At 41.7% G+C, this 26,707-nt stretch overlaps 1 protein-coding gene across 2 annotated transcripts in view; it reads right to left on the bottom strand.

Moving 5' to 3' along the window:
• MYO1E (myosin IE) overlaps positions 1-26,707 on the bottom strand; it is a 201,962-nt gene that overhangs the window by 56,839 nt on the left and 118,416 nt on the right. For both annotated transcript variants that reach the window (XM_055320041.1, XM_055320040.1), the window contains 10 exons: positions 22,660-22,791; positions 20,238-20,372; positions 18,740-18,872; positions 13,231-13,427; positions 10,246-10,326; positions 9,858-9,944; positions 6,961-7,047; positions 5,795-5,962; positions 4,536-4,621; positions 2,023-2,104 (listed from right to left, as the gene is read on the bottom strand). In XM_055320041.1, the coding sequence (XP_055176016.1) occupies positions 2,023-2,104; positions 4,536-4,621; positions 5,795-5,962; positions 6,961-7,047; positions 9,858-9,944; positions 10,246-10,326; positions 13,231-13,427; positions 18,740-18,872; positions 20,238-20,372; positions 22,660-22,791 (1,188 nt within the window). The remainder of the gene's footprint in view (positions 1-2,022; positions 2,105-4,535; positions 4,622-5,794; positions 5,963-6,960; positions 7,048-9,857; positions 9,945-10,245; positions 10,327-13,230; positions 13,428-18,739; positions 18,873-20,237; positions 20,373-22,659; positions 22,792-26,707) is intronic.

Genomic DNA, 26,707 nt, shown 5'->3' with positions numbered 1-26,707 from the left:
TAAAACAGGGAGAATTTCATTCCTGTGTGGAGGTAAAGCATCATACAGACCTGAGTCACACAGTCCATAAACGAGGGTACCCCTGGGGGTAAGAACATGGACAGTATTACAATCCCACTTAAGCTGGCTGACTTGAGGTTGACCTCCTCAGACCATAGCCATCTTTGCAGTCCTTACAATACCGAATATTTTGAGTATACCCAGAAGGTGGCAATTCTGAGCATTCAAGTAGACAAGAATATAGAAGGAAAGAAAGAGGTCAAGTCTTCTAATGAAGAGAACAAGGCCTCTATCTCCACCCTCTGTTTTATAGGGAATAGGCTCAACTGAGTATCCAGACCACTTGAAAGTGAGTCATTGGAACCTTGATGATCTGGGCCCCTTGGATCTGAATGTGACAGTCTTGTGACTAGATTTTCCAGCCCAGAGCTAATCCTTATCCAGGACCTTGAAGTAAAGGCATGAGTCAGAAGCTTCACACAGACATTACAATCTGGGGCCTCATGAGAATGGCATCTGCTCTCTGCCTTCAACTTTCTGCTCCAGTGAACTCAATCCAGGGATCATCCCAGGGCTACTAAATGTCTCTAGTACTTTGAACATGACTGTCCCTAGTCTCAGAGGAGTGTACCCTCTAGTTCAAAGCTGAACTTGTATCTGACTTCCTCCCCTAACCCGAAGGCTGCTCTTGACTGGAATCTTCTTGTTGCTATGAATTTCTGACTATTGTTTCCTTTATTCCAGCCAGTGTTCTTGCCCTCAGGGGCTTGGGAGGCAGGCTTCCATACAGGAAACACTTAGGGAAGAAAGCCAGCCAGAAGAACAGACAGCAACAACCATGGTGTCCAATGGCTGGGGTTGTAGAGAGCCTTGTGAGGAGGTGGAGCAGGATTTGGATACATAGAGCCAGGGAGGGGGCACACAAACACAGAAACAAGAGTCCACTAAGAATGAAGCAGAGATGAGTAAGCATGGCACACAAGGAGGGGGAAACAGAGTAGAGTATAATAGGAGATGAGGTCCATTTTGTGTTTATGATGTTTCAGGCAGTGTGCTGCATGCCTTAGGTGGATTGCTAAATTCAAGACCACAGTACCCCTTGAGGTAGGTGCAAAGATCTCCACCTTAGAGATATAGGAAAAGAGGCAATGAGAGTTTAGGCAATTTGCTGGCAATCACAAGCTTAACAAAAGCCACAGCTGGGATTTCAACACAGGCGATGGACCCCCAGGGACCTACTGTTAATCATTCAACGATCCTATTGATTATAAAATCAGGGTGGTATTTAACTGGTATGATTTTTTTTAAAATAGTTTGGTGACTCAAAGAATTACATGATTAAGTGTGTTTGACACAACCTCTAAATTCAGCGTGTAATTAGGGACAATGGATTTCATCACACAATGGTTCAGATAACACAGTGCACTCTCCACAGGGGCTCCCCCAAAACACTGCAGGAACTCCTTCTGGCGTGAAAGCGCTATGGGACCAGATGTGTCTGTAATTTGCAGAAAGGAGAGGCCTGCAACATCCGGGGAGGGTGCATAAATTGCCCCCATGAGACCTAGTAGAATTTCAGGTAGGTGAAGTTCCATAATTGGCAAGTTTTAGTTTCCAGTCTGGAAAAGGTCATCAAAATCTAAAATCCGGCTCAATCATAAAATTTTCTCTGATAGTTAAATGTGAATTCTTTCAGATTCTGATTAAAGCCATTTCCTCTTAGAAAGTAGTTGATTATCATCTGCTGACTACGAAGCTATGAGGTACTTAATATCCATTTAGGGTTTTAGTGCAGCCAAGTCAAATTCGGCGTGCATCCTGTCACTTTTTTCAAGCAGCAACTCCACTTCTGGGCATCTTCTATAACCATTCTGTACTTGATCTTAGCTAAAAGGCCGAGAAGCAATTATAACCATTCAGTTACATCTCACCAACCTCATCCTGGCCTAAGGGTGTAGTTCTTGACTCCTAGAAAACCCTGCCTCTTAGAGGAATCTATAAACGTCCCCAAATAGAACAAACCTTTATTTTGCTTCCGGCAGTAGTTGGGCGCCCTTTCTTGTCAGCTTGCAGATTTTCCGGAAATAAAGACTTGATAAAAGGTCTGGAAAAGGAGAAAGAGGTCAGCCATCAGCAAGTACCTCAGGGGCTGAAAGTCTGCTTCTGTAAGGAATGGAAAGGAGGGCCAACCAGAAGTGCATAACCTTGCCTCATCGGACTCAGAGCACAGGCCATCAAGGTACGACTCCGGGAAATAAGCAGTGGACAAAAGAAAGGGAGGAAGAATTCTAAGAACTAAGCATCCTAGCGTCAAAGCCTGAAAAATAAATTTTAAAACTCTGCCTTTTGAGAAAAAAAAAAAAAAAACAACTGCCTTTTGAATTTGCCCATGCCCTGGAACCGAGGTATGACTTGACAAGAGGACACACGGACGGGGTTGGTGTAGGTTTACTGAGTTAAGATCCGTAGGACACACTGGAGCTTGGGTTTGTGTATGAATTGTCTGTCAAGATCCAATGCTGATTCTGCTTTGATCTAAGGCAGGGCATCTGCATCTTGGCTATTGACACTGGGATTAAAGGCTGGATAATTCTTTGTTGGGGGTGGGGAGGAGGAGGCTGCCCTACACATTGTAGGATATTTTGCAGCATGAGTGAGCTTTGCCTACTCAATGCCAGTATGACACTGTGCCCCTCGCCCCTGCAAAAAAAAAACTTTGACAAACTGCGCTTTTGAGTACAAGTCATTTTAAGTGAAGCAGTAGTGATTCACCAATCCTTTGCCTGTTAAATATATTTTCATTAGTTGCTCCAATTGAGCTGCATTTGTTCATCTGCCTGCCCCACCAAGACACAGGGCAGGGACAAAATCCTAGTACTCTCAGTGCCCTTGGTGTCTGGAACACGGCCTGGCACTGTGGATGCCAGCAACCATCAATGGATGCTCGATAAATATGTGCTGACTGGTTGAATAAAGTCATCCATGTAAACCAGTAGACTGACACTCAAATTAATTTTCTCCTAAATAGCTTTTGGGCCATCTTGATTTTCTAGGAAGTCTCCCCACATTCTACTTTTAACTTGACCAGATGCAATTATAGATTTTTTCAGCGAATGTGTTTAATGAACAATAGACTATGTCTAGGGACAGGAATTTACATGGAAGCCATCAATAGCTCTCAAACTTGGCAATAGGGATCCCTGGGTGGCGCAGCGGTTTGGCGCCTGCCTTTGGCCCAGGGCGCGATCCTGGAGACCCGGGATCGAATCCCACGTCGGGCTCCCGGTGCATGGAGCCTGCTTCACCCTCTGCCTATGTCTCTGCCTCTCTCTCTCTCTCTCACTGTGTGCCTATCATAAATAAATTAAAAAAAAAATAAAAAAAATTATAAAAAAAAACAACTTGGCAATAACTTTAATAACTAAAAAATAAAAATTAAAAAAAAAATCTGAAAGCAAGTCTGCACCTGACCATCATAAAAACCCACAGGGCAGGACTTGCGTCTTACCTGACTTTTTAAGAGGAACAGATCGATTTTATGTGTTCTCAAATGAAAACAAATTTGAAATCTCCAAAGTTGGGGGCATGAGCACAGGAAGTAGAGCATGGGGAGATGAGAGCCAGAAGAGGCAGGATGGGGAGAAGGGGAAGAGAAGGAAATGGAGAACAACTTCTGGCCAAAGCCTGAAAATCATGCTTGGTTTTCTTAGAAAATTGTCAGACTTAGGGCTATTAACTAAGGAAGCTAAACTTAAATATTTATTATAGCAGCTTGAGTACCAGACTCAAAAGCAGCTATTACTTGGAGGCTGCTCTAAAAACTGTGAAGTCTTGAAAACTGTGCAATATTGTATCTGCCTGGCACATACAGGCCCGACCATGTAAATTACACTTTATATCCAGGATCTTGGGAACTTTTGCAGGGAAGAGGGGAGGAAAGGACATAGCACAGCTGGTCTTGGGGGCTCCTACAGATTGCAAGGGGGATGGACGCCTCTACTGCTTCTACCCCTAGAGCTTAGACAGGGTCTTGGGAGTTCAAATAAATCCCCAAGGCAATCCTTTTTAAGTTGCACCTCCCAAATTTCTTGAGCCATTTCCCAAGTGCTTCAGGGACAATTATCTCACATCCTGCTAAGCCATTAGCAATTCAAAAAATTGAATGACCATAGAAAGTCCTTGGGATAATATTCTCAGGGCAAAATATCCCAGAACCTGAATATTCCACTCTTAGATAGCCAGAAATGGCCATCCCAACCCAACTCCAGGAGCCTCTCCCTGATAACACTGCTAACAATGATGAAACTGTGGGCTTGGAAAGGCATGACACAGCATGCAGAATCTAGTGGCAGAAGATGTTAGGGGCACATGGGACTGGAGAAGAAAAATTAGTTTGAAAAACCAAATTGTGCAATGATACCCCAGACCTGAGAGCTCAAAGAACAAACTGCTGGCCACACCACAAGTTATTTTTTTAAATACTAAAAATTTGATCAAACCTATATCCCATGTCAGATAACACAAAACGCACTTACAGCTCACTGCTCTGCATAAGCTCAATCAGATCCATAAAAAGCACATCACGGTTCCTTTCACAAAAGCCATCCATGTCATAGGATACCTGGCCAAGAATGGAAAGAAATCGAATTTTATCCTGTAAGTATTTCATTGAACAACAACAACAACAACAACAACAACAAAAATCCAAGTTGGCCTGGCTATTCTTACCAGAATGTGAGTATTTCCAGATGTACAATTGGTATTTCATTATGAACTGTCACATTAAGGCCGTGCATGTTTTATTTAACTTGTTAGCTAACTTAGGTGGTGATGGTCTATGGATGCTGATGAATGGTATTCAGCTGCCTACATGGCCCAGATGATCTATGACCAGGACTTTGGCTACCATGATCACATACCCCTTTTCTCCAGTGAATTCACAGGAGTGTCTAAGAAATAGACTTAATTACTTCCCTAAATTTTCACTACAACAGAATAAAACTCCTTATGCTCATTTATCCATTGCAATAGGGCATGTCATCTGAGGTTTTGTAATTTTTTCTACAAATGGCATCATCATTGGATCATGTCAGCCAAAAACTCATGCTCAGGGACCTTCGTTAGTAAGAAATTAGATGGGTGAAAGGTGAGACCTGTGGATTTCCATAGGACTAGAAGACGCCAAGCAGCATGACCTCAACTTACTTCTCTTTGCATTACTGGCACCTAGACAAAGCCTGGTGCCCCGGCGGCACCCAATAATCATGCATCTTATGAGGACCAACATCAAAAGCAAGCCTTATTTTTTAATTAATTAATTTGTTCATTTAAAGTAGGCTCCATGCCTATCATGGGGCTTGAACTCTGAGATCAAGAGTCAGATGCTCTACTGACTAAGCCAGCCAGACATCCCCAAAGCAAGCCTTATGTATACTTCCAGCAGGCATAGGCAGGTGAGGGATACAGGCTTGTGATTGCAGCAAGAGGCAAGACAAAAATCCATTCCTTCAGCAGGTAAATATACACACCAGGGTGATTCATGATTTTAAAAGATGCAGCAGTGTATACTACCCTTTGTACTGCCTCTGCAAAAACTTCATAGGTCCCATGTTGTTGAAGGAATGAATGAATGCTGAATGAATAAAATACAGTGAAGTAGATGAAACTATATGGATATTATCACCAGTTGCCTCATGAGAAAACAGATCACCGACCCAAAGGCTTAAAACATTAAGGTAGGCATTGGAAAGAGTAACTTCTCCTTTCCCCTGGGACCCCTGCTCTCTGAACATACCTTCCCAGCATAATGGTGAATAATGAAGCCTTGATTCCAGCTGTTGAAGTGCTCATGACTCCCAATCTGCATCTGAAGCTTCTGCAGCAGTGTCTGATCTGCTCCCTCACCCACTGCGTGCATCGTGGCACACACGTCGTCCAGGATGCTCATGATCCCAGGAGGGTTCTGATGGGACCAAGAAAGCAAAGCCCCAATTCAGTGACTGTTTAAAGCCCCAGTTGGGTGGCTTATTGGGTCTTTTCTTAAGCCAGGAAATAGTTCCCTAGACTCAAGATACATCTTGAAAGTCAGTCTTTCCCTTTGAGCAAGAATGCCATTAACAATCCCAAATGGGAGTTATCACTTAGATCTGATGGAGGACAGTCCATTTTCAAATAATAATAATAATAATAATAATAATTGTTCAACTCCCTGACGTTTTGTTCAAAGTCATATACAGATCACTATTTGTTGACTCCTATTGGTACTAAGTTGCTTTTAAAAAACCAAAAGACAAATGAAAACATTTCTCTTTAACTCTAATTCATTTCTTAATGTTCAATTTTAGCCACAGAGGCATGGTTTACAGTTACACAGCATACACATTCTCTCACGCATTACTTTTTTTTCTGCATAGCACTATTTTATAAACAATCTTCATGTTTTACATAGTCTTCATACTTACTATTTTAATGGCTATATTTTTCTGCTCTGATACGCTATAGTTTTTTTTAACAACTGAATTGTCTTTGGATGCTTTTACCATTTCCAGTTTTGGACTTTTATAAAAAACAAAATAAAATAAATAGTACTGTGGAGATCTCTGCCTGCATTCTTCTTGTTTTCTTTTGGAAAAATTTTAGGGCTACAGTCCTAGAAGGGGTATAAGATGGTCCAAAAGGCAGGGCTAGTTTTATGTCTCTTCATTCACTATGCCACCCAGGTAAGTCATAGAGGTCTTCTCTCAGAGTTCGGTAACAACTTCCATTTGTAAATCGACACTTTATTCACATCTGCATATTCCTATTACTACATATACTTATATACACAATTGATGTAATCACCAAAACTCTCTGCAAATCAGAATTGTCACTCCCCCTACTCTAAAACAATGACACAGAGAACAAAAACCCACTTGACATAAACCGGTGTGCAGTGAAGAGACACACCAGACTGATACTTACAATTTTGTTCTCGATGAGGTCACACACGATTTTGTTATTAAAGTACTCAATGGGTGTCCATCTTATTCCCTCTTGAACATATTCTTCCTGAGGGACAGAAAGCAAGGATGCACATTACTGCCCAGTGAAGACTAGCTGGAGCTCTGTGCCAGTGACTGTCAAAGGCATACAGATGGCCACCAAAGGAAAATTTGAATGCTCTTTGACATAAAATGGGAACTTTCTCATTTTTTCTAAGAGGGTTAGAAAAAGAACATTTTTTTTTTAAAGTAAATTTTATGTCCAATGTGGGGCTTGAACGCATGATCCTGAGATGAAGGGTCAAATGCTCTACTGACTGAGGGAGCCCGATGCCCCATGCTTGGTCATTTTTAGTTTGAACCATGTGAAATTTGTTACCACACAACCATTCTTGATATACAAACAATGGCCATTTAATATGGCTTAAACTATAGGTCCAGTTAGAAAATATCTCTGAATTTAGCCTAAGGACAGCAGTACAGATTAGCCTCTAGGCATCCAAGGGGAAGGCCCCTTACTCAGGTCACTTGCTCGTTTAATCTGATGAATCCCACCACCTTCTCCTGGTTTCCCTCCTTCCTCACCAGTCTTGCTTTGTTAGCTTCTTTCCAGATCTTCACCTGATGGGAGCCTCTGGACTCAATCTTCCAGCCTTCCTGTATTCTCAGCCCTGCTTCTCTAGGAGATTTCAATCAATCCCATGGTTTTAAATAGAACCTAGAGGCTAATGCCCCCTCAATTTACTTCTCTAGTCTAGACCACCCCACTGAGTTCCAGGGTCATACACATTTCACCCATTAGAGTCTCTGTTCAGATATTGTCATAGGCCTTACAAATGTAACCTGTTCAGTGGAGATCTGATTCTGCATTTCCCCACGATCACCACTGCCTTGCGATTCAAGCTACAAAGGGAGAAGTCATCTTTAATTCCCCTTCCCTTCTTGGCTCATTGTTAATTATTTTGAGCAAGTCCTATTGACTCCCTTTCCAAAACACATGGCGAATCAGACCACTTCTCACAGTGTTACCACCTCTGATGGTATCATCATTGTCTACACTCCACCATTTCTTGCCCAGTCTCCTAACTGGCTTTTATATGTCCACTCCTGTTTGTCTTCTTGTCCTACTCCATAAGTCTATAGAGCCTGAATAACCTTTTCAAAAACACAAATCAGACCATGTCACACTCTCTGCTCACAATTCCCCCACGGTTTCCCATCATACTTGCTACAAAATCTGAAGTTTCCACCACGCTGTGCAACATTCCTATATGATCTAGCCTCTGCCTGCATCATCTGGTCTCAGTCCCTACCACATTTTACCCTGGTTGTGCTGCTCTGACATGATGGAAGACTAGAACATCAGGGCAGAGATTTCTGTGGAAACCACTGGTCACAGAGATATGAACACTTCCATGACCTAATGGAACAACTTTTCATATGTATACTGGGTTACATATGAAGACTTCATGTCCCCCGAGAACTTCGGAATGTGAGGTTTAGAAATCAGATCTTTGAGATATAATTAGCTAAAGATCTTGTAAATGAAACCATCCTGGATTTAGGGTGATCCCTTAATCCAATGACTGGTGCCTTTGCAAGAGAAAGAAGGGGGGAGAGTTGGGCACAGAGAGACACAGAGAGGAGAAGCCACATGAAGGGAGAGGCAGAGCCTGGAGTTGCTCTGACAGGATGAAGATCACTAGGAGCCCCAGAAGCTGAAGAGGCAAGGAAGGCATGTGGCCCTCGGGACACTTTGGTTTCAGATTCTGGCCTCCCGAACTGTGACAGAAGAAATTTCTGTTGTTTTAAGCCACTCAGATGGCAGGACTTTGTGACAGCAACCCTAGGAATTCAAAACAACACGGAACCCAGAATAAAAGTTCAACAGGAACCTGTGCTGAACTTTGAGGAGAAATTATATGCAAGACACTTTACTTCAAATCAGAATAAAAAATATGAACTTTGTTAAGGACATATTTATTATTTTTTAATATTTAATATGAGATTATGGCATTTGTTTTATTATGTTTTATTTTTTAAAAAAGATTTATTTATTTATTTATTTATTTATTTATTTATTTATTTATTTATTTATTCATTCATTCAGAGAGACAGAGAGAGAGAGAGAGAGACAGAGAGAGAGAGGAAGAGACACAGGCAGAGAGAGAGGCAGAGGGAGAAGCAGGCTCCATGCAGGGAGCCCGACGCGGGACTCAATCCCGGGTTTCCAGGATCACGCCCTGAGCTGAGGGCAGTACTAAACTGCTGAGCCACCTGGGCTGCCCGATTTATTTTATTTTTAAAAAGATTTAATTTATTGATTTGAGAGAGAGAGAGGGCACAAGCAAGAGGAGTGGCAGAGGGAAAGGGAGAAGATCCTCTACTGAGCAGGGAGCCCAATGTGGGACTCGATCCTAGGACTCGATCATGACCTGAGCTGAAGGTGGCCACTTAACCAACTGGGCCCCCAGGTGCCCCCAAGACACATTTATTTTTAAGGAAGACTAGGAGTAGAGCAAATCTGAGAAAACCAAAGTTTTTTCTCTGGAACGCAGTCCATGCCATGGACAATTGGGGTTGGAACTAGGTTTCCATTTTCCACTCGGTCAATGAGTCAGAGTAGTAAAAGCAGCCAGTAATAAGTCCAACTTCACAACATCATTTGCTTAAAGGAGAAAGAAACTGTAGCAGATGGTGTTTACATTTCATAGACTAAAATGTCACAATGGCATATGGTTTTTCTGCCTGACTTTATTAAGTACATTTCCTAACACAAGACTAAAACTTGAATCTAGTACCAAAAGAGAGACTTTTGTATCTTTTAAACAAAACACATTAGAAATAAAACAAGGTGAAAGAAGAGGGACTGCTTACCTGTTCTGCCTTTAATGTCAGTTCAATAAAAATCTGCTGTAATTTTTCATTGACAAAATTGATACAAAATTGTTCAAAGCCATTTTTCTGAAAAGAAAAAAAAAGTCACTTGCATGTAATTGTTTCTGTGAAATCATTATGAAGTCACTTCTTAAGTGGTTAAGTGAAATGCTTCCATGTGAGAAGCCTTAACAGAAATGCTGGAGGCATCGGTAGACAGCAACATAGTTTATATTTAGGAGAAACTAATTTAGTAAAGGTACATGAAGAACTCACAGAGGGAAGAATGAACGGCAGTGAGGTTTTTTCCATTACCTAGATTGTGTCTTTCAAGCCAGATATAATGCATCACCCTCCCACAGCCTTGAGTTGTTCAGACCGGTCTTACCTGGAATATTTCAAAGCCATAGATGTCCAGGACACCGATGTTGTACTCTTCATGGTCCTTTTCCATTGCTTTGTTGATGGACTAGGAGAAAGCAACCAACATGGCAATTAACTCCTTTCCTTTTCTCTTAGAGAGGGGCAGGCGTGGGGGAATGGGGAGCAAGACTGTATACAGTAGATGCTATTGCCTGCTGCAAGCAGAGGATGACAAGAAGAGAGGTGACTTGCAGCTTCAAAAAAAGTCTTGGTGCAAGGTCAAGTACTCTGGGAAACCACCAGGATCCAAAAAAACTACGATTGCTTAATGATGAAAGCCATTAACTTCTGGCAGTTAGTTTTTCTCAGGAAGTCTGAAGAATTAGAAGAAAATGTCATCTTGGATGACTGAAGTAAAACCTACTTCATATAAAGAACCAATAAGACAAACATCCATAAATATTATTTATTCCACTGACCCTATTCAGTAGCCATTTAATGACCCCTTGACACAGCTGGGAGGGATAGCCATGCGAAGACATTGTCTGAAGTCAAGTGCTTAGAGAGAGGGTGAGCCGGCAATTATTATTAGAGTGATGGTAAGATAAGCAGCCTCTGTGTATCCACCATTCGCCTGTGCCAGGCTTTGCTCAGTGCTTTCCATGTGCTTCATTTAATCCTTGATAAGATTTTGTCAATGACGGTGACATTAGAATCCCCACGCCTGCCCTGGGCCAGAGGCAGGATCTAGGGCTCCATGGAACAGTATGACATCTACTACATCTGTGTTCTGGATCACTATGAGAAGGGACATGCAATAAAATTTAAAAAGAAATTTAAAAAAAAATTAAAAGAAGGGCAGCCCTGGTGGCTCAGCGGTTTAGCGCCTGCCTTCAGCCCAGGGTGTGATCCTGGAGACCCCGGATCGAGTCCTGTGTCGGGCTCCCTGCATGGAGCCTGATTCTCCCTCTGCCTGCGTCTCTGCCTCTGTGTGTGTGTGTGTGTGTCTCTCTCATGAATAAATAAAATTTAAAAAATTTTTTAAAAAGAAGGGACATGCAAGCCCATGGCTAGACTTCATAAGAGAGGGTGGGTGCAGGTTCCAGGGGCCTGGAGAGGGCGGCAGGGCACGGAGGAACACAGGAGAGAAGTTCCCAGAGGTAGTGAACACCTGGATGAATGTGGAACCACCCCGAGGTGTTTCCCGGGCCAAGAAAATGACGTGGCATCGTTTGTGAGCTAATGGGTAATGACATACAGCACTCAGCCCAGTGCTTGGCACATGCTCAGTGCCCAGTAAATGTCAGCTCTAATTACATGGGGTGTCCATCTGCTTTCACCACACAAAAAATAAAGGGCAGGCAAAAAGGAAATGAGGTAGGAAGCCCAGCACTGGAAGGCATGGTGAACAAAGAGACAAGAGATGTGGGTTCTACTGTCAATTTGGTACCAATCTCTTGATGAATGGCCTCAGGTAAATACACTGATCCTTAGGCTTAAGATTCCCTTGTCAGTAAAATGAGGAGTCTGGACAAGTTAAAAGCATGACTAATGTTTAGTATAACCCTGACCTTCCACAGAAAGTACACAAAATAATTACCCTATCCTGCCCTGCCCTACTCAACCCTAACCACACCTAACCACACTTTAAGCCTTATATATAGAGACTGTTGCCTGGATTCAAATAGACTTTTTAGAGCTAATGGCCATGCTGCTGTTCTTTCCCTAGGGTCCCCCTATGGTTCTTTCTAGCTTGAATAGATAAAAGGCAGAGGAGTAGGATGGTTAGAACACTCCCAAATTACCTGGGTGTCATTCCCCTAGATTTATCACTTAATAGTGCTGTGACTTTGGCTAAACTCCTTAGCCTCCCTATGCCTAAGTGATCTATAAAATAGGGATAATTATACCTAAGTCACATGGTTGTTGGAAGAATTGCATTATTTTGTACTGAAATACTTAGAATGGCATCTGGCACATAGTAAGGCCTAGATAAGTGTTTGCTATTTCATTCTACCGTTTGGAGGTGATGGTGATTAACATCGATTGTCACTGGCAGTTCTACACTGCCAAAAGACTAATTTTCAGAATCTATATGTAGTATACATATGTAAATAAATAAGTATATATGCACATGTATATATAAGTATATATGATTATGTCATTATAAAAACAGTCTATGGTAGTTTTAAAATCTATCTAAAAAGCCTTTGATACTCTTCCCTTCAAAAGGCAGAACCTAATTCTCCTTCCCTTATCTGTGGGCTGTATTTAGTGACTCGCTTCTAATCACTAGAATATGGCACAATGTCAATATTTGAGCCCAAGCTTACAAATTAAAAGCTTTGTGGCTTCTTCTTTGTTCTCTCTTAGATCACCCCATCTGGGGGAAACCAACTGCCATGTTGTGAGGATATTCAAACAGCCTACAAGCAAGTTCATGCAGCAGGGATCTGAGGCATCCTGCCAATAGCCATATGAGTGCACCATCTTAGAACTAGACTTTCCAAGCCTAGTCAAGCCTTGAGATGACAGTAGCTCCAATCAGCATCTTGACTTTGGCCTCATCCCTAAGTCAGAACCACCAAGCTAAGGCACTTGCAAATACCTATCCCACAGAAACTGTGACAGAATTAATGCTTATTGTTTTAAGCCATTAATTTTTGGGGTTTAATTTGTAACACAGCAATTCATGACAAATACAGTATTCTAAAGCTGTAGGTTCAAAAGTCAATAAGGTTTCACCACCACAGGTCTCTCCTTTTTATGTTCTGTAGTTCTGGCTTTACCATATATTTTTTCCAAAGAAGTTGTTACCATATTAGTGTCTTGCCAGACACCTCTGTAAGTAAAAATGGGAGTAAATGATCCCAGGGTCAAAGGATAGAAAGTGGAGGAATGAGCTAATGGTTATAAGGAACAAGCCAAACATGAAAGCAAAGCCCTTAGTAGTTTTACTCTCTAGAGCTAAGATGTGAAATACCACCAATGTTAACTTATGTTTACTTACATCTACCAAGAAATCAAAGACCCGGGCGTGCAGAGCCTTGGCAAGTGCATCCCTGGTGTAACAGGCCTGCTCCACATTGAGGGTCACATGGATAGACTCCGACTTGCCTCCCCACTTGCTATCCATCTGCCGGCTTGTGAGCTTCTCTTTCAACCTGTCCTGGTTTATTCCCAGAAGATATGCAGGAAAAGCCAAAACTATGAAAAACAAAATAAAACATGATTGTCTTTCAGAATCTAAGCAATTTATTTCATAAACACATGGAAGCACTTTTGTGTGTGTATGCACACACACACGTACAAACGTGCACATACAAGACACCATTATTGGCCCCCAAAAACTTTCACTCTACTGAAGACTGCTAAGCAGCAGTCCCACACACATCCCTCCACTTTGTTTTTCTCAATTGTTCTATTACATGAGTCAATTCCTATGACTGAGACTTCCAATAATACAAATCAGTGATCCAAGAAGGATGGTGACCCAATCCCCCCTACTGAGATCACAATTAAATGCCTAAAATGGACATCTTTCCAAGCTTGCAGCAAGGTAGCCCGGAAGGAACTAAATCAAGAAACATTTCTTTGGCTCCAAAAAGTGTTTTCTTCCTTTCTGATATAGTGTTTTCATAGAATCATTTCCAAAGATGTTGAAGCACCTGGTACCACAGAACTAATAATCATAAGCAATCTCGTATTTCTTCAATGCTTACCATGTGTAGAGTTACTAGAAAGGACAACACACAAAATATTAAGAAATCTTGAAGACAACCTAGATGAGGCATGGATAGCTTACCAAATTAAGAAGCCTACTAAAAAGTTCAACAGGGATCCCTGGGTGGCGCAGCGGTTTAGCGCCTGCCTTTGGCTCAGGGCATGATCCTGGAGACCTGGGATCGAATCCCACGTCGGGCTCCCGGTGCATGGAGCCTGCCTCTCCCTCTGCCTGTGTCTCTGCCTCTCTCTCTCTCTCTCTCTCTCTCTGTGTGTGTGTGTGACTATCATAAATAAATAAAAATTAAAAAAAATCTTTAAAAAAAATAAAAAGTTCAACAGGTGATACAGGAAGACAATAAAGTCCAGGAGGAATCTAGAACAGGAAGCTGTTATGGCTTGCTGGGGTAGTTGAGGAAGATGAGGGATTTGGATGGGGCCTTAAAGGATGAATAGGATTTGTACAGATGCAGAGGAAGAGAGAAGAGGGGAGGACAATGCGGTATGCACAAGTATGGAGGCAGCAATGTAAGAGACATGGTCAAGATGCAGCAAATGGACTAGCATAGGCTTTAGCTGAAATGGTAGGAGATTACAAGGTTATTAGGGTGCCTCTGACACCAGAGGCCCTTGAATAGTATGAGAAATTTGGGCTGAGGCAAAGGGAGCCTGAATGGTTTCTGGGGACGTGTGATCCATAAGATTTCTCTGGGAGAGGCATATGGAGTGAAATGGGGGGCATTTGTGCTATTCATGTCACAGCACATCCATCCCATCCTATGGATACATAGTAACATAGTTTTGGTCTTCCAATAGAAAAGCTGAATAGATGGCTTAGTAACTTGTTTCAGGTCATGAAACTTGCCAAGAGGAGGGCCAGAGATATAAATGGATTTTCTTGATTTCATCTCCAAATAATGTGACTAAATGATACCATTCTGGGTCATGAAAGAATGCTCAGATCTTTTTGTACTATGAATGAAAGATTTTCATGGACACAAATCCAAACTCTAAACTTGGATTTGAGTCTTCTTTTTCTTACATAAAACTGTATCAAAAGTTTCTCATAAAAGGATTTTGTTAAAGACTTTATGATAATGCTTAAAAATCACAAGCCTCCCAATAAAGGATAATCTGAATTTCACAGATGGTGTTAGAATGAACGGGCTGACATTTCTCAGTATATACCTTCCAATGAGATTAAGTCAATGAATGCGTTTGAAGAAGTGTAATGTATCTATTTGCTATGCTAGCATTCTGCAGAAATGCTCTGACTAGTAGACGGGCTTCCTTTTACAAAGGACACGTGAACAAGATCAAGTGTACTCATTTGCCAATGGACAATTCCTTTAGTTTGGTTTTAATGTTAACACATATGTTTAGGAATCTGGATGTGTCTTCCACTAAATTGAAAACCTTTGCACAAAACAAGGACATAAGATGTCCATAAGCCACAGTAGACATGTGCACGGTTATTGGGAAAACCAAGAGACATTTACCAAAGTATCTGACATATAAAGTGGCCTTTACTAACGGGAAGCTATAATGTTGGTTATTATCACACCACCAGGCAGTTAGATACATATGTCTCACTTGATATAGTGGATATTATTACCAATGGTTTGTAGTAAATTCACAGGGCCCCTCACTGTTCATGGTAACTACACAGTACATACCTTGATACAATGAATAATTAGCCTCCATTTGTCGGTTTTGTAAATATGGGCTTCTCCCAAGCCCCTAATCATGCTAAAATAGGGACACGGTTAAAATATTTCGTAAAAATGTTTATGCCATTATCTTTATGATCGTAACTAAAGAAATACAACACTAAGCCCCTGGGTCATTATCTAAAACTGAAAAAGAAATATACTAACTTCCAAATCCCACTGCTTCTGTAGAAGGCAGGAGTGAAGGACCATAGGCACCTGGAAAACGAGGCATGGAATCTGGCCAAGAATCAGAGCCACAAGCTTAGGGAAACCATTAAGAAGTTTAAAGAGGAAATCTAGGACTTGCTTAGATTTCCATGTTTTTGGAAATCCATGCCATGTTTTTCAAGTACAAGCTTTTACGGCCCTATATTTTCACCAGTGGCTGCCCTGGTGCTGAAATGATAGGGCTTCTCATATTGACTTCCTGCAGGCTGTGAATTTCCATGAAGGTGTGTGCAGGTGTGGCTGCAGAAGAACCTCAGTCCAGAAGTACAGGGTTGTGGGGGAGTGACGGGGCTGGGGGGAGGAGGCTTGGCTTAATTTCAAAATGCTGATGTGACTGCTGTAGTTAATCAGAGTTACACAGAACATAAAAGAACCTGCTAGAAAGTAATGTTTCAACACATTTTGATAATGAGAACAGATTTCTCTTATTACATTTAAGTGTAAAGCAAAGTTGGACTAATTTTTCGGTTGACATCTGAAGTACAGAGAAGATAAGATAAAAAGATGTAGCAAAAACAAAATACTGTTTTATAAATATAAAATAAGTGGCAAGGTAACGTGGGCTGTCTTTGGTGTTGAGGTTCCATGCACTCTAATGCATCAGTAACACCGCAGAAAAGATGGGCATTGTCACTTGTACTTCCCATTGCTTTTCATGCATTTTTTCCCCTTCAAAAAAATTCATAGGCCAAATGTCTTTTGAGCAAGACTTGTTTCCAAAAGTATGTCACATCTTACTGCAGTGATTACAACGGATACCTATGTGCCTAAGTTGAGATTTGTTTGACTGCTCAGCAATGTAAAGCTTTGGCTCAGAAAACCCTAACAGCTCCATTAGTCTAAGGTCAGGTCAACAACAAAACCTATTGTCACTGATGTCTGTTTTGCTTTGTTAGGTCAGCTGTGCCGGGAATCTTACCGTCTTTTTCTACAATAGCTTGAGAAAGTCTGCTTTCTTCTGTTATAAAAACATGGGCTAACACTTGCCTCTAAAAATTTATTCCACAGGATATACTCAAACACGAGAAAGATGATATAAAGTAGGTTATTCATTTTAGTGTGTTCATTCAGTATTGTACTAGCAGAAGTTCCACTCTGATATCCACCAACAGATGATTGGTTCAATAAAAGTACACATAGCCAAGCAGTGGAATACTATGTAGCTAAAAAAGGATGAAGCTCTTAATGAGTAGAATAATCTTCAAGACATAATGTTAAGAGGAAAAGCAACTGTAGAACATTATGTTCTATGCTCCCATTAATGCATAAAAGTGAGAAAAAAAAATGGACAAGCATCATTGCTCTGGAACACATATCCCCTGAAACGGATACAAGAGACTGGAAACTTTGGTGCCTTCTGGGGAAGGGAACAAGATGACGAGCAAAGGGGTAGATGGGAAACTCTTCTAAGGTAATGACTCATTTTAACATATACCAACTGAGGAGGAAACAAATTATCAGAAGGAGGGTCCAATTCTTTGTTAGATCTCTTTGCTCAAGCACAGCCTCTCCTAATCTCCATCACTCCACCATGTCCACATCAGGGCATTTAAAGGGAGTTGCCAATCCTGGGCCTCACCCCATTGGCTGAGGAGGCTACTTCCTCCAGACATCAATGTGCAATGAACCACTGCTTGGCTCATGTATACGGGGGAATGCTTGCTGTGTCAGACTTGTTTTGTCCTCCAGCATAAAGAGGAGATAAAAGATTGTACTATCCAAAAAGACAAGTGAAATTCATTCTGCTTCCACAGCAACCACCTAGCAACCCACAGTGTCAATGTTAAAAGGACAAGTGTTAATGACCCTCCTGGATGCTTATGTGCATTTGTTAAATGTGAAGGAAAATGTACATAAGTCTGGAAACATAGTTATTATTAGGTCCTGTTCCTAGACTCCATGCACTCCACATATATTTATTGTTTTCACCCCACTCACTTCCCTGGTCAACATAATTCATCTTTCTCTTTATCAGATAGACATCAGAAGTTAGAACTTCCCTCTTTTATCACAAAAGAAAACAAAAATATAATAAAAAAAAGAACCTTATTTGGAATGGAAATAGCCTCCCTGCATTGTCAGCAATGAGTGGGATACTATTTATTACTAAGCATCTAAATTTATCATTCTGGAAGAATGCTGAGAAAGGAAGAAATGTCTTCCTGGGTGGTTAAAGGCTGTGTGGGTTCTGAGAGCAGCCTGGAAAGCCATCTGAAGCCTCAGATTGCAGCTCGCACAACCAATAACGTGTCTCTGCAGGAATGACTGGTATCTTCCTTAAGAGTACACGTGATCAGTCTTTAGGCTCTGACTACTACAGAGGTGACCAAAAAAGGTGATCGCCAGATCACCAGCAATTTCAACATAATAGCCAATGCCCGTTGTTTCTGTTTTCAGAATCCAATCTAAGGTAACCCATAGGCAAGCTCAATTTGTGAGCCTTCCATATTGACATAAATCCAATCAATTGCTCTTCAGGACCTTTAGGTGAATATAGACCCTGAAGGTCAGGTACAGAGAAGATTTTTATTAGGAGACAAATCTTTGTGGAGTTATTTAGCTACTACTCTCATCTTCATTCAAGTGTCACTTTATTTTTATGCCAAGGTGTGAAATTTTGCCAGATTCCCCCAAGGTTGATGGTAAACTGAAACTCAATCTCATGAATGGCCTACTGGTGTGGGCTGTGGTGAGGAGGGCAGGTGCACAGGAGAAGCTCAGCAGGACATGGGACTCCTCATATCTTCCCCAAATCCCTGGCTGAGACCCTAGCAAAGGACATCAGCGGGTTATACTTGGGATGGAGCTAACCGATCGTTCACCCCCACTCAACCGCTATGTGCCAGAGTTACTCACACTCCTCACTCTCCACAGCTGCGTAATTGCCAACTTCTTTGAAGCTGATGTTCCCCAGGTGGAGGATGCCTGCCACTATCTGCAGCACCAGTGTCTGCTCCTCTGCGAAGATCCCAATCACATTCATCGCATGCTGGGAGAGAAAAGACAGATCATCTGGGTGAGCTGGTCACCAGCTTCCTAAGCACGTCATAAAGAAACCAAAGCTTGGATTGAGTTGTCAATCCCCCAAAGCAGTTACATGGGGCTTAGCCGACAGTGGCAGCTGGAAGGACACTGTCACTGCCCAATGCACCCATCCATTTCTCTCAAATCTCAGAGGCACGCTGGAAAGGCAGTTCTGTCTTTAGTTCCTCTATGCGATCCCCCCAGCTGGAGATCTCCATAAGCAAAGATATACAGAGGGAGCAGCAGCTGTACCACAGTCAACAACCTGTCCTTGTGCCCTGGGGTATCCTTACTGCCACCTCCCTCCCTCCAACGGCACTGATGCCCCTTTTCTAGTTATTCCAGGGAGCCTTTGGAGATCTTTCGCCTCATCTGGAGGACGAAAATAGATTGTACTTGCGAAAAGGATCTTGCTTAAAAATCTCCAGCAAATCCAATAGAAGCGTCAATACAAAAGTCTTGTTTCTAAGGTCTGTGAAATTCAGTAAAAATTTCACATTTTGAAATGCCAAGACTTATTTATCTGAATCCTACGAGAACCATATGCTAGGACTAATGTAGGCCCCTTGATGCTGTCTTCACTCCTGCACCCAGGATGGAGTCTGCCTGAGTAGCCTGCTCCCCTCAAGCAGGAGGTCAGCTCCCCTCAAACTGCATCCCGACTTGCCCTGTCAGGGTCCCTGCCTCGCACCTGCATCTGGGCTGAAGGATGGGCCCGGCTGCCTCCAAAAGCAGAGGTGATGCAGTTCTTTGAAGCTAAATGGGTACACAGCCCAGCTCCAGAAAGTTCTAGATTGACTTCCTAAGTCGTTTCCCTGAAGATGTGACCCTCCAATCATGTACTTGGGTTGACCCTTTGTACCATAACACACACACAGAGTGAGGGCATGGGGTAGAGGGTCGCCCTCTGCTCATTTAGTGTGGAAGTGAAGGAAAGCACACGGAAGTGTTGGAAAAGATCAGATGGGTAGTCTCGGCTTCATCTGTCTGGGGAAAATGCTGAGCAATTATATAAGCTATAAGTAAATAGGGATGGTAAATGGATTACCTACAATAATATTCACTGGTTAATTGGAGAACCTGCGGGATGTGGGTGGGGGGACGAGGAATTCACTTTTTTACCCATTTCAACTCATTCAGTGGTCCTCAGGCAGCTGGCCCAGGGCTATTGCAGAGTGCTTATGCATGTTTTTAAGGAAATGAAGTGCTTACAGCAGAAAGCGGTGGAAATTGCACACTTCTCTTTGCTTTTACCCCTCCCTGCCCTTTCTACCACAGGCAACGCCAGGTCTGCTGAACCCACCCTGCCTGCTCATGGGCCAGCACTTACCAGTGTTTCCTGAAACTCCCGCCTATCGTCAATGTCATCCACCTTGTAGGACCCAGAGAGGCTCAGGTAGTAATAATAGTCCATGCTGGTGATGCCGAGGCTGTGCTTCTGCTCTGCGGAGGCGCCCTCGATGAGCTGGAGCAAAAGGAAGCAGGGTGTGTGTGGTGTGGCCCACACAGCAGAGGCACCACTCCCGGGCCCAGGTGATGAGCATGTTCTGACCCTGACTTCTAAAATGATGGGTGGTCCTCGACTCCAAAATATGGGCTTCAGGACAGCTGCCCCAGGTCACCTCCACAAATTCTAGTCCTTAATGTTGGTATGACCTACAAAAGCTGAGAATATCCCCTCTGTCCAGTAATGAGAATCGCAGTGCTGTGTTGGTGAGATCCCTCCGAAGAGTGGAAAATAAGCCAGATTATAATTACCTCATTTCTGCTCAGCTTGCTTCTGGCTTTACAAAGTGCAGCTGCCCCTCCATGCTTCTCCCTCTGGATGCATAAGGAACAGCAGCCCCAGGGCCCCCTGCTCTGGCATTCTGAGACCTCCTAACCAATGGACTATCACTGGCTTTCTGTTCTAGCTCTGATATTTGCCTTTGAGTAAGACCTTCTTACAAGGGCTTTCACCAGTGGTGTGCTAGAAAAATTTTCAACGATCAATTCTTGGGAACAAAAATGGATTTGTAGTGTTTGCTGACTGCCATGGTGTAAATACTCCTACCACGACTGATTTCAAACTACCAAGAAAATACCACTGAAGGAGGAAGTGGGAAGGGATGCACGCAGCCCATGCAAGCCAGTTCTAGCAACCTGAGGGATTTAGGAAAAGAGAGGGGCTAGCCACACTTCTCCATCTCTGTCAAGTTCCTCATGGCATCTCAGCTCCACACCCCTCAAGGAGGGAACATCATCGCCATTACAGAGAAGTTCTAGGTCACCCATGACAACAGGGTCCCTTAGCTTTCTTCCACCTCCTCAAAATACCTTTGTGCCTTCCTATTTTTCCCCTCTTGTTTTTCCTCCCCATCCACATCACACAACCCCTCATTTGCATCTTCAACCCCCTTGTCTCCACCTTCTCAACCCTCTTCTGCCTACAGACACATGCTGCTCTTGGTTGTAAGCTTTTCCTTGATTGTGAACTTCTTCAAGCCGCAGAATAAACTTCCTCATCATGTGCTATCCACCTGGAAGAATGATTTGCCATCATCTGAGATAGCTACCTAATTGAAAAGACTATGTATGAGCTCCTGACACAGTTTAACTTCCTTCTAATCCAATGATCTTCAAACTATAACAAAGTAAAACTAACACAAAAAACAGCTGCAGGCCTTTCTTCAAAAAAAAAAATCTGACATGGATCACCAATATAAAATGCTAATACATAAACTCATATATAAAGAAATAGTTTTGGTATCATTATATTTCTTAAATACTTAAAAACATTAAAAAAAAAGTAGTCGAATCTGAAGATTCCTGAAGCCTCGGAACACAATCAAAAAAGCAACCCTGCACACTGCTCCAGCCCCTTTCTGTGGCTTCTGGACATGCAAGTCAGAATTTCCTGACCAGGGATTAAAGATCCTTAGCCTATCTCTAGTCTTTCCTCCAACAGCTCCCCTTCAGGAGACTTCCGCCCTTGCCAACAGGTCCAGGCCTGACTGCCACCTCCACAGCATTGTTCGGGCCACCTGACTCACCAGAGCAGCCTTCCCCATCATGTTCCTCTGTGGACCCTGGGAAACTCTCCTTACTGTCCTGGCCATCCCTCCCCATGTGAATTCCTGCCTGGCAAAGAATTAAACATTCCTACTTTTGTTTATTATTTTTGTTGTGTTATTATTACTTTTTAATATGATTATTTATATATATATATTAATACTGCTATATTATGATTATTTTTGTTTTTTGTTTTTTTATACATATATATATTTTATATTTTTGTTTTTTTTGTTTTGTTTTGTTTTGTTTTTAAATTTTTATTTATTTATGATAGGCACACAGTGAGAGAGAGAGAGAGGCAGAGACACAGGCAGAGGGAGAAGCAGGCTCCATGCACCGGGAGCCCGACGTGGGATTCGATCCCGGGTCTCCAGGATCGCGCCCTGGGCCAAAGGCAGGCGCCAAAGTGCTGCGCCACCCAGGGATCCCTTGTTTTTTAACACTTTCTTGATTATTTAATTTTTGGGAAGTGTTTGCCTTCTGTCTCCAAAACCTTACTCTCCTTGCAGGTAGGGACATCCTCCCAATTTTTTGCACATTGACTTATACATACTACAGTAATGAATACTCCTTGATTTGGCAGACTAGATTGTCTAAACCTGAGAGCTGAAAGGTTATGAAAAAAAAAATCTTTTTTTTTTTTTTTTAATGTGGAGAAAGAATAAGGAAATAGAAAAGAAAAAAACATAAAGGAAAACCTGGTAAAATATGTGAAAACTCCGCTCTCCGGGGTTCCTCATCACCACCCTGGATTTTTCCAGAAGGAAGTTGGAGATCTTTCCACCATCTGGTTCCCCACCTGGACTGAACTGGATTTCAAAGTATTTTCCCTGCAAGAAAGTTAGGGATTTCCTTCAATGGTTGGTGAACAGAAACATGATGTTCCAAACAGGCTTTGAATACAGTACATAATTCAAGGAAATTCATTAATGAAAGATACATTCTGAATTATTCCCAGTTCTGATCAAGACTTCCTTACTTCTTCCTATCACAAAATAACCAGGGCTTTTGTCCAGTCACACGATTCTGTATTGAGAGAGAATCTATCCTTCCAGCCCAACTAAATAAGGCTATGCTGTATTCCTTGCCCATTTCCCCTCAAGTGGGTGCTTGCCTGCTAAGCCGGAAACTGTAAAGAATGGGATAGAAAATCTCAAGGTTCCCTTGATCTAACAAGAGAGAACTCTATCAGCTTCTCTCGGGGAGAGCAAATTCCCCCCTCTGCTAGACTTATCTTGATGGCTTTGAGCAAAAGGAATGCCTTTTACCTCTGGATCATGTAGCATTATTCTATAAAATAAAAACACTTGATTATAAACAATGTTCTTTCCAGCTAGTTGTGGGTGTGGAGATTTTTGTTACTGTTGTTAATTATTTCCTTTTAAATTACTGCTAAGAGGGAACAAAGGAGAATAAAGCCCTGGAATTCAGCTGGAAAGGTGTCCAGATCATAAGGAAATGCCATTATTTTTCTTGCTAGAATCTGGTTGCTCTCCCATCCTCGGAAAGGGCCAGGCGAGAGTAAATGTAACTGAAGGAAAAGATGAGACAGTGGGTGTTAGGGAGTGGTACGGCCTAAGGTCACACTGGAGAGCATGCCCAGCCTAACTGCATTTCTTTTTTTTTTTTTTTTATTTTAAAACATTAAATCTTTTTAAAATGTGTACGCTGATGAAATCCACCCATTTCAGGGCCGGCTCCTGCCAGGCCGCAAGTCTGGGACTAGAACCATAAACTCATTAAGGACAAGAAAAGCACATTTTGTGTTTTTCCTGCTGCCTACAGAATCCACTACCTACTGTGTTCCTGCTAAGTCTGTTGCAGATTCCAAGCATCACAAAGGCTACAAAAGAAGGCTGCTCTCTACCATCTTCTGATGACTCCTCCCCTGTTCCCTCTAAAAAACACAAAAGCAAACAACAATAGAGGCACCAGACAGAGAGAAGGACCACAAACCACTGCTCTCCCAAATTACAGTGGTTCCTGAGAAACGACTGCTGAACAAGAGTCCCCATGCTTCCTATTATTATAACTATTCCTTCACCATCTTTTGCCTTTGGTACATTTTGGAGGGATTAAACCAGTGTCTGTCCACATACATCTCTTAATCATTCCCCATCAATTTGGGGGTGGGAATGAAATCAAACTGGACATAAATCCAGGAAGGGCAGATGCAGTAAATGGCAAACTCTTCATGCCCTTCTAGAAGTGGCTCAATACTTCGGCCACCAAATTGCAAAAACCTGGGGAGACTGAGAAATGCTGGTGCCCAGGGCCACCCCAGAGAAGTAAATCCATCTCTAGGGACTGGCACAGACTCGAGCACTTCTAAAAAGCCTGGGTGATTTTTATATGTGGCCAAGGTGGAGAGCCACGGTTTCAATGAACAGAAGTGCTAATACACAATTCACATTTGTTATATGAAAGGTAAAACCCTAACAAGAGACCAAAAGTTTAGTTTTGTAGAGCAGCCTGGGGAAAAAGAGGAACTTGTATAAAGAAAGGAAGTCGTGTTTTCATAACTAAATGGAAAGCAACGTTGATTCTTGGTAATGTTTTATTTCTTAAAGCTAGATACTAGCTACACTGGTGTTCATTGTATTATGTAAATGTATTATATATATTGTTCATGTATTGTAAAAATAGTATTTGAAATATTTCATAATATATTCCTTAAAATTTGACAAGACTTGTAAGTGGAAATATGTGAGTTCTTGACAAGACTTGTAAGTGGAAATATGTGAGTTCTTATACTGCATGCATACTGCATGTCCATTTTTTTAAGTTTTTATTTTTATGTAATCTCTATACCTAACATGGGGTTTGAACTCATAACCCTGAGATCAAGAGTTGCATGTTCTACAGACCGAACCTACCAGGTGCCCCTGCATGTCCATTTTAAAAAAAGAAATTACCTATATTCCCACCCTGATACCTCTTGTATTGCCCCCTACTAAATAATGCCAGTTAATAGCATATTCAAACTTTAATTTTGAGACACCTTAGTTAAGTTTTATATAGTGTACCTTTTAAAATAAAAATGAAAAAAAATAAAATAAAATAAAAATGAGACCATATTGTATTGTTCTATAACCTGTTTTTTAAATTTAACAATATATTATGGATATCTTTTTTTAAAAGTCATTATTAACAGGGAACTTAGATATAACACCTTAAAAGTACTCTTGGGCCAAAGAAAATGAACGTTAAAAAAAATTTTTTTTTTTTAAAGTAGACCCCGTGCTGGGCATGGAGCCCAATATGGAGCTTGAACTCACAATCCTGAGATCGAGACCTGAGCTGAGATCAAGAGTTGGACATTTAACTGACTGAATCATCCAGGTGTCTCTGAACATTTTAGATGTTGATAAAAATTGCCAAATTGCTTTCTCGGGGGAATGTGTTAGGCTTCAACCAATAGCATTTTTTTTCTCTGGTATTATCAATATCCTTAATGTTTGCTCTGAGAGATAGAAAATGATATATGGTTTTAATTTACATTTTTCTCATTATTAATGGAAATATCTTTGGATGCCCCATCAGACATAATTCTGTGTGTGTGTGTGTATATGCATACACAAGCTCACACACAAATTACCCATCCATACTCCTTCTCATCTTTCCTTCAGGATTATACCACATTTTATAATCAGAAAAATAATAAATACTGAGCATCTTTGTTTTGTTTTACAAACAACGACTGATGTATCCTCCTTTTCCAAGGAAAAAGAATAATTTATACTGGAAAAACCGAAATACTGATTTAATTATTCTTTTGCTCCCTTAGGAAGGCAAAGAGGAGGGGATGGGTAGCTAGAGAGTTAAATTTGGTCAAGTGCATTTTTACAGGGCAGGCTGCGACAATTAGGGAAAAAAGGTCAAGTGGAAAATTGACTCACATTTTCTTTTGTGTTTCATTACCTAGAAACTTCTTCAAGATAACACAACCCAGGCATTGAGCAGAAAAATATGAGTGGTGAACTAATGAGTAAATAGAATAGTATTGAACATCAAGGAAAACGAGGGCAATAAGGACAGATTATAACTCACCAGGGAATCTAACAATCACTGCATGAGAACCTAGTAAGAATTCTCTTGGAAATAGAAGCTTCCTTCCAAAATAGAAGGGTGAAAAAGAAATTGTTTTTCTCCAAAATTCCCACTATTTATTTTAAAATGGTCCGGAATCAGCCTCACAGATGGCTCCCTGAATGCCTTACTGCCAGACATAATCTATGGTTGAGATAAGATATAAAATCTACATAAATCAAAGCTACTGGCCAAATACTCATTTCTTTGTAAATGTGGCTTTTTGTCAAGGGGAATATATTCACATGCATCCTTGCCAGCTTTCCAATTCACCCCTCAGGAGACACTCAGGCAGAAAAATGTCTAAATGGGCATTTGTGACAATGCATTTGGCTGACATCTTCATTGCCTCGGGTAAGTGGACCAGTTAAGAGGCAATCTGACAGGCCATCCAGTTGCCTTGGGATGTTATTAGGTTACATGAATATATCTAAAACAAATACACAAAGCTCTGAGGGGAGGGTAGACAATTGGCTCACTCTGGCTGACAGTGAGGAGGAAGGTTCTCTCCAATGTATGGGATCGAAGTATCTGCTCCCTTCCATGTCCGTGACCCAAGTTCCATGAAACGGAAGCAAGGCAAGAAGACCAGCAAATCTAGTTGACTCATTTATTTGTCTGGGAAAGGAGGTCTTTCCCCCAGGGCACAACGCAGAC

The sequence above is a fragment of the Nyctereutes procyonoides genome, unplaced genomic scaffold, assembly GCF_905146905.1.
Source record: "Nyctereutes procyonoides isolate TBG_1078 unplaced genomic scaffold, NYPRO_anot_genome, whole genome shotgun sequence".
In the NCBI taxonomy this organism is placed as follows: Eukaryota; Metazoa; Chordata; class Mammalia; order Carnivora; family Canidae; genus Nyctereutes; species Nyctereutes procyonoides.
The sequence above is the reverse complement of the archived record's forward strand: the minus strand, read 5'-3'. Positions and strand labels throughout refer to the sequence as shown.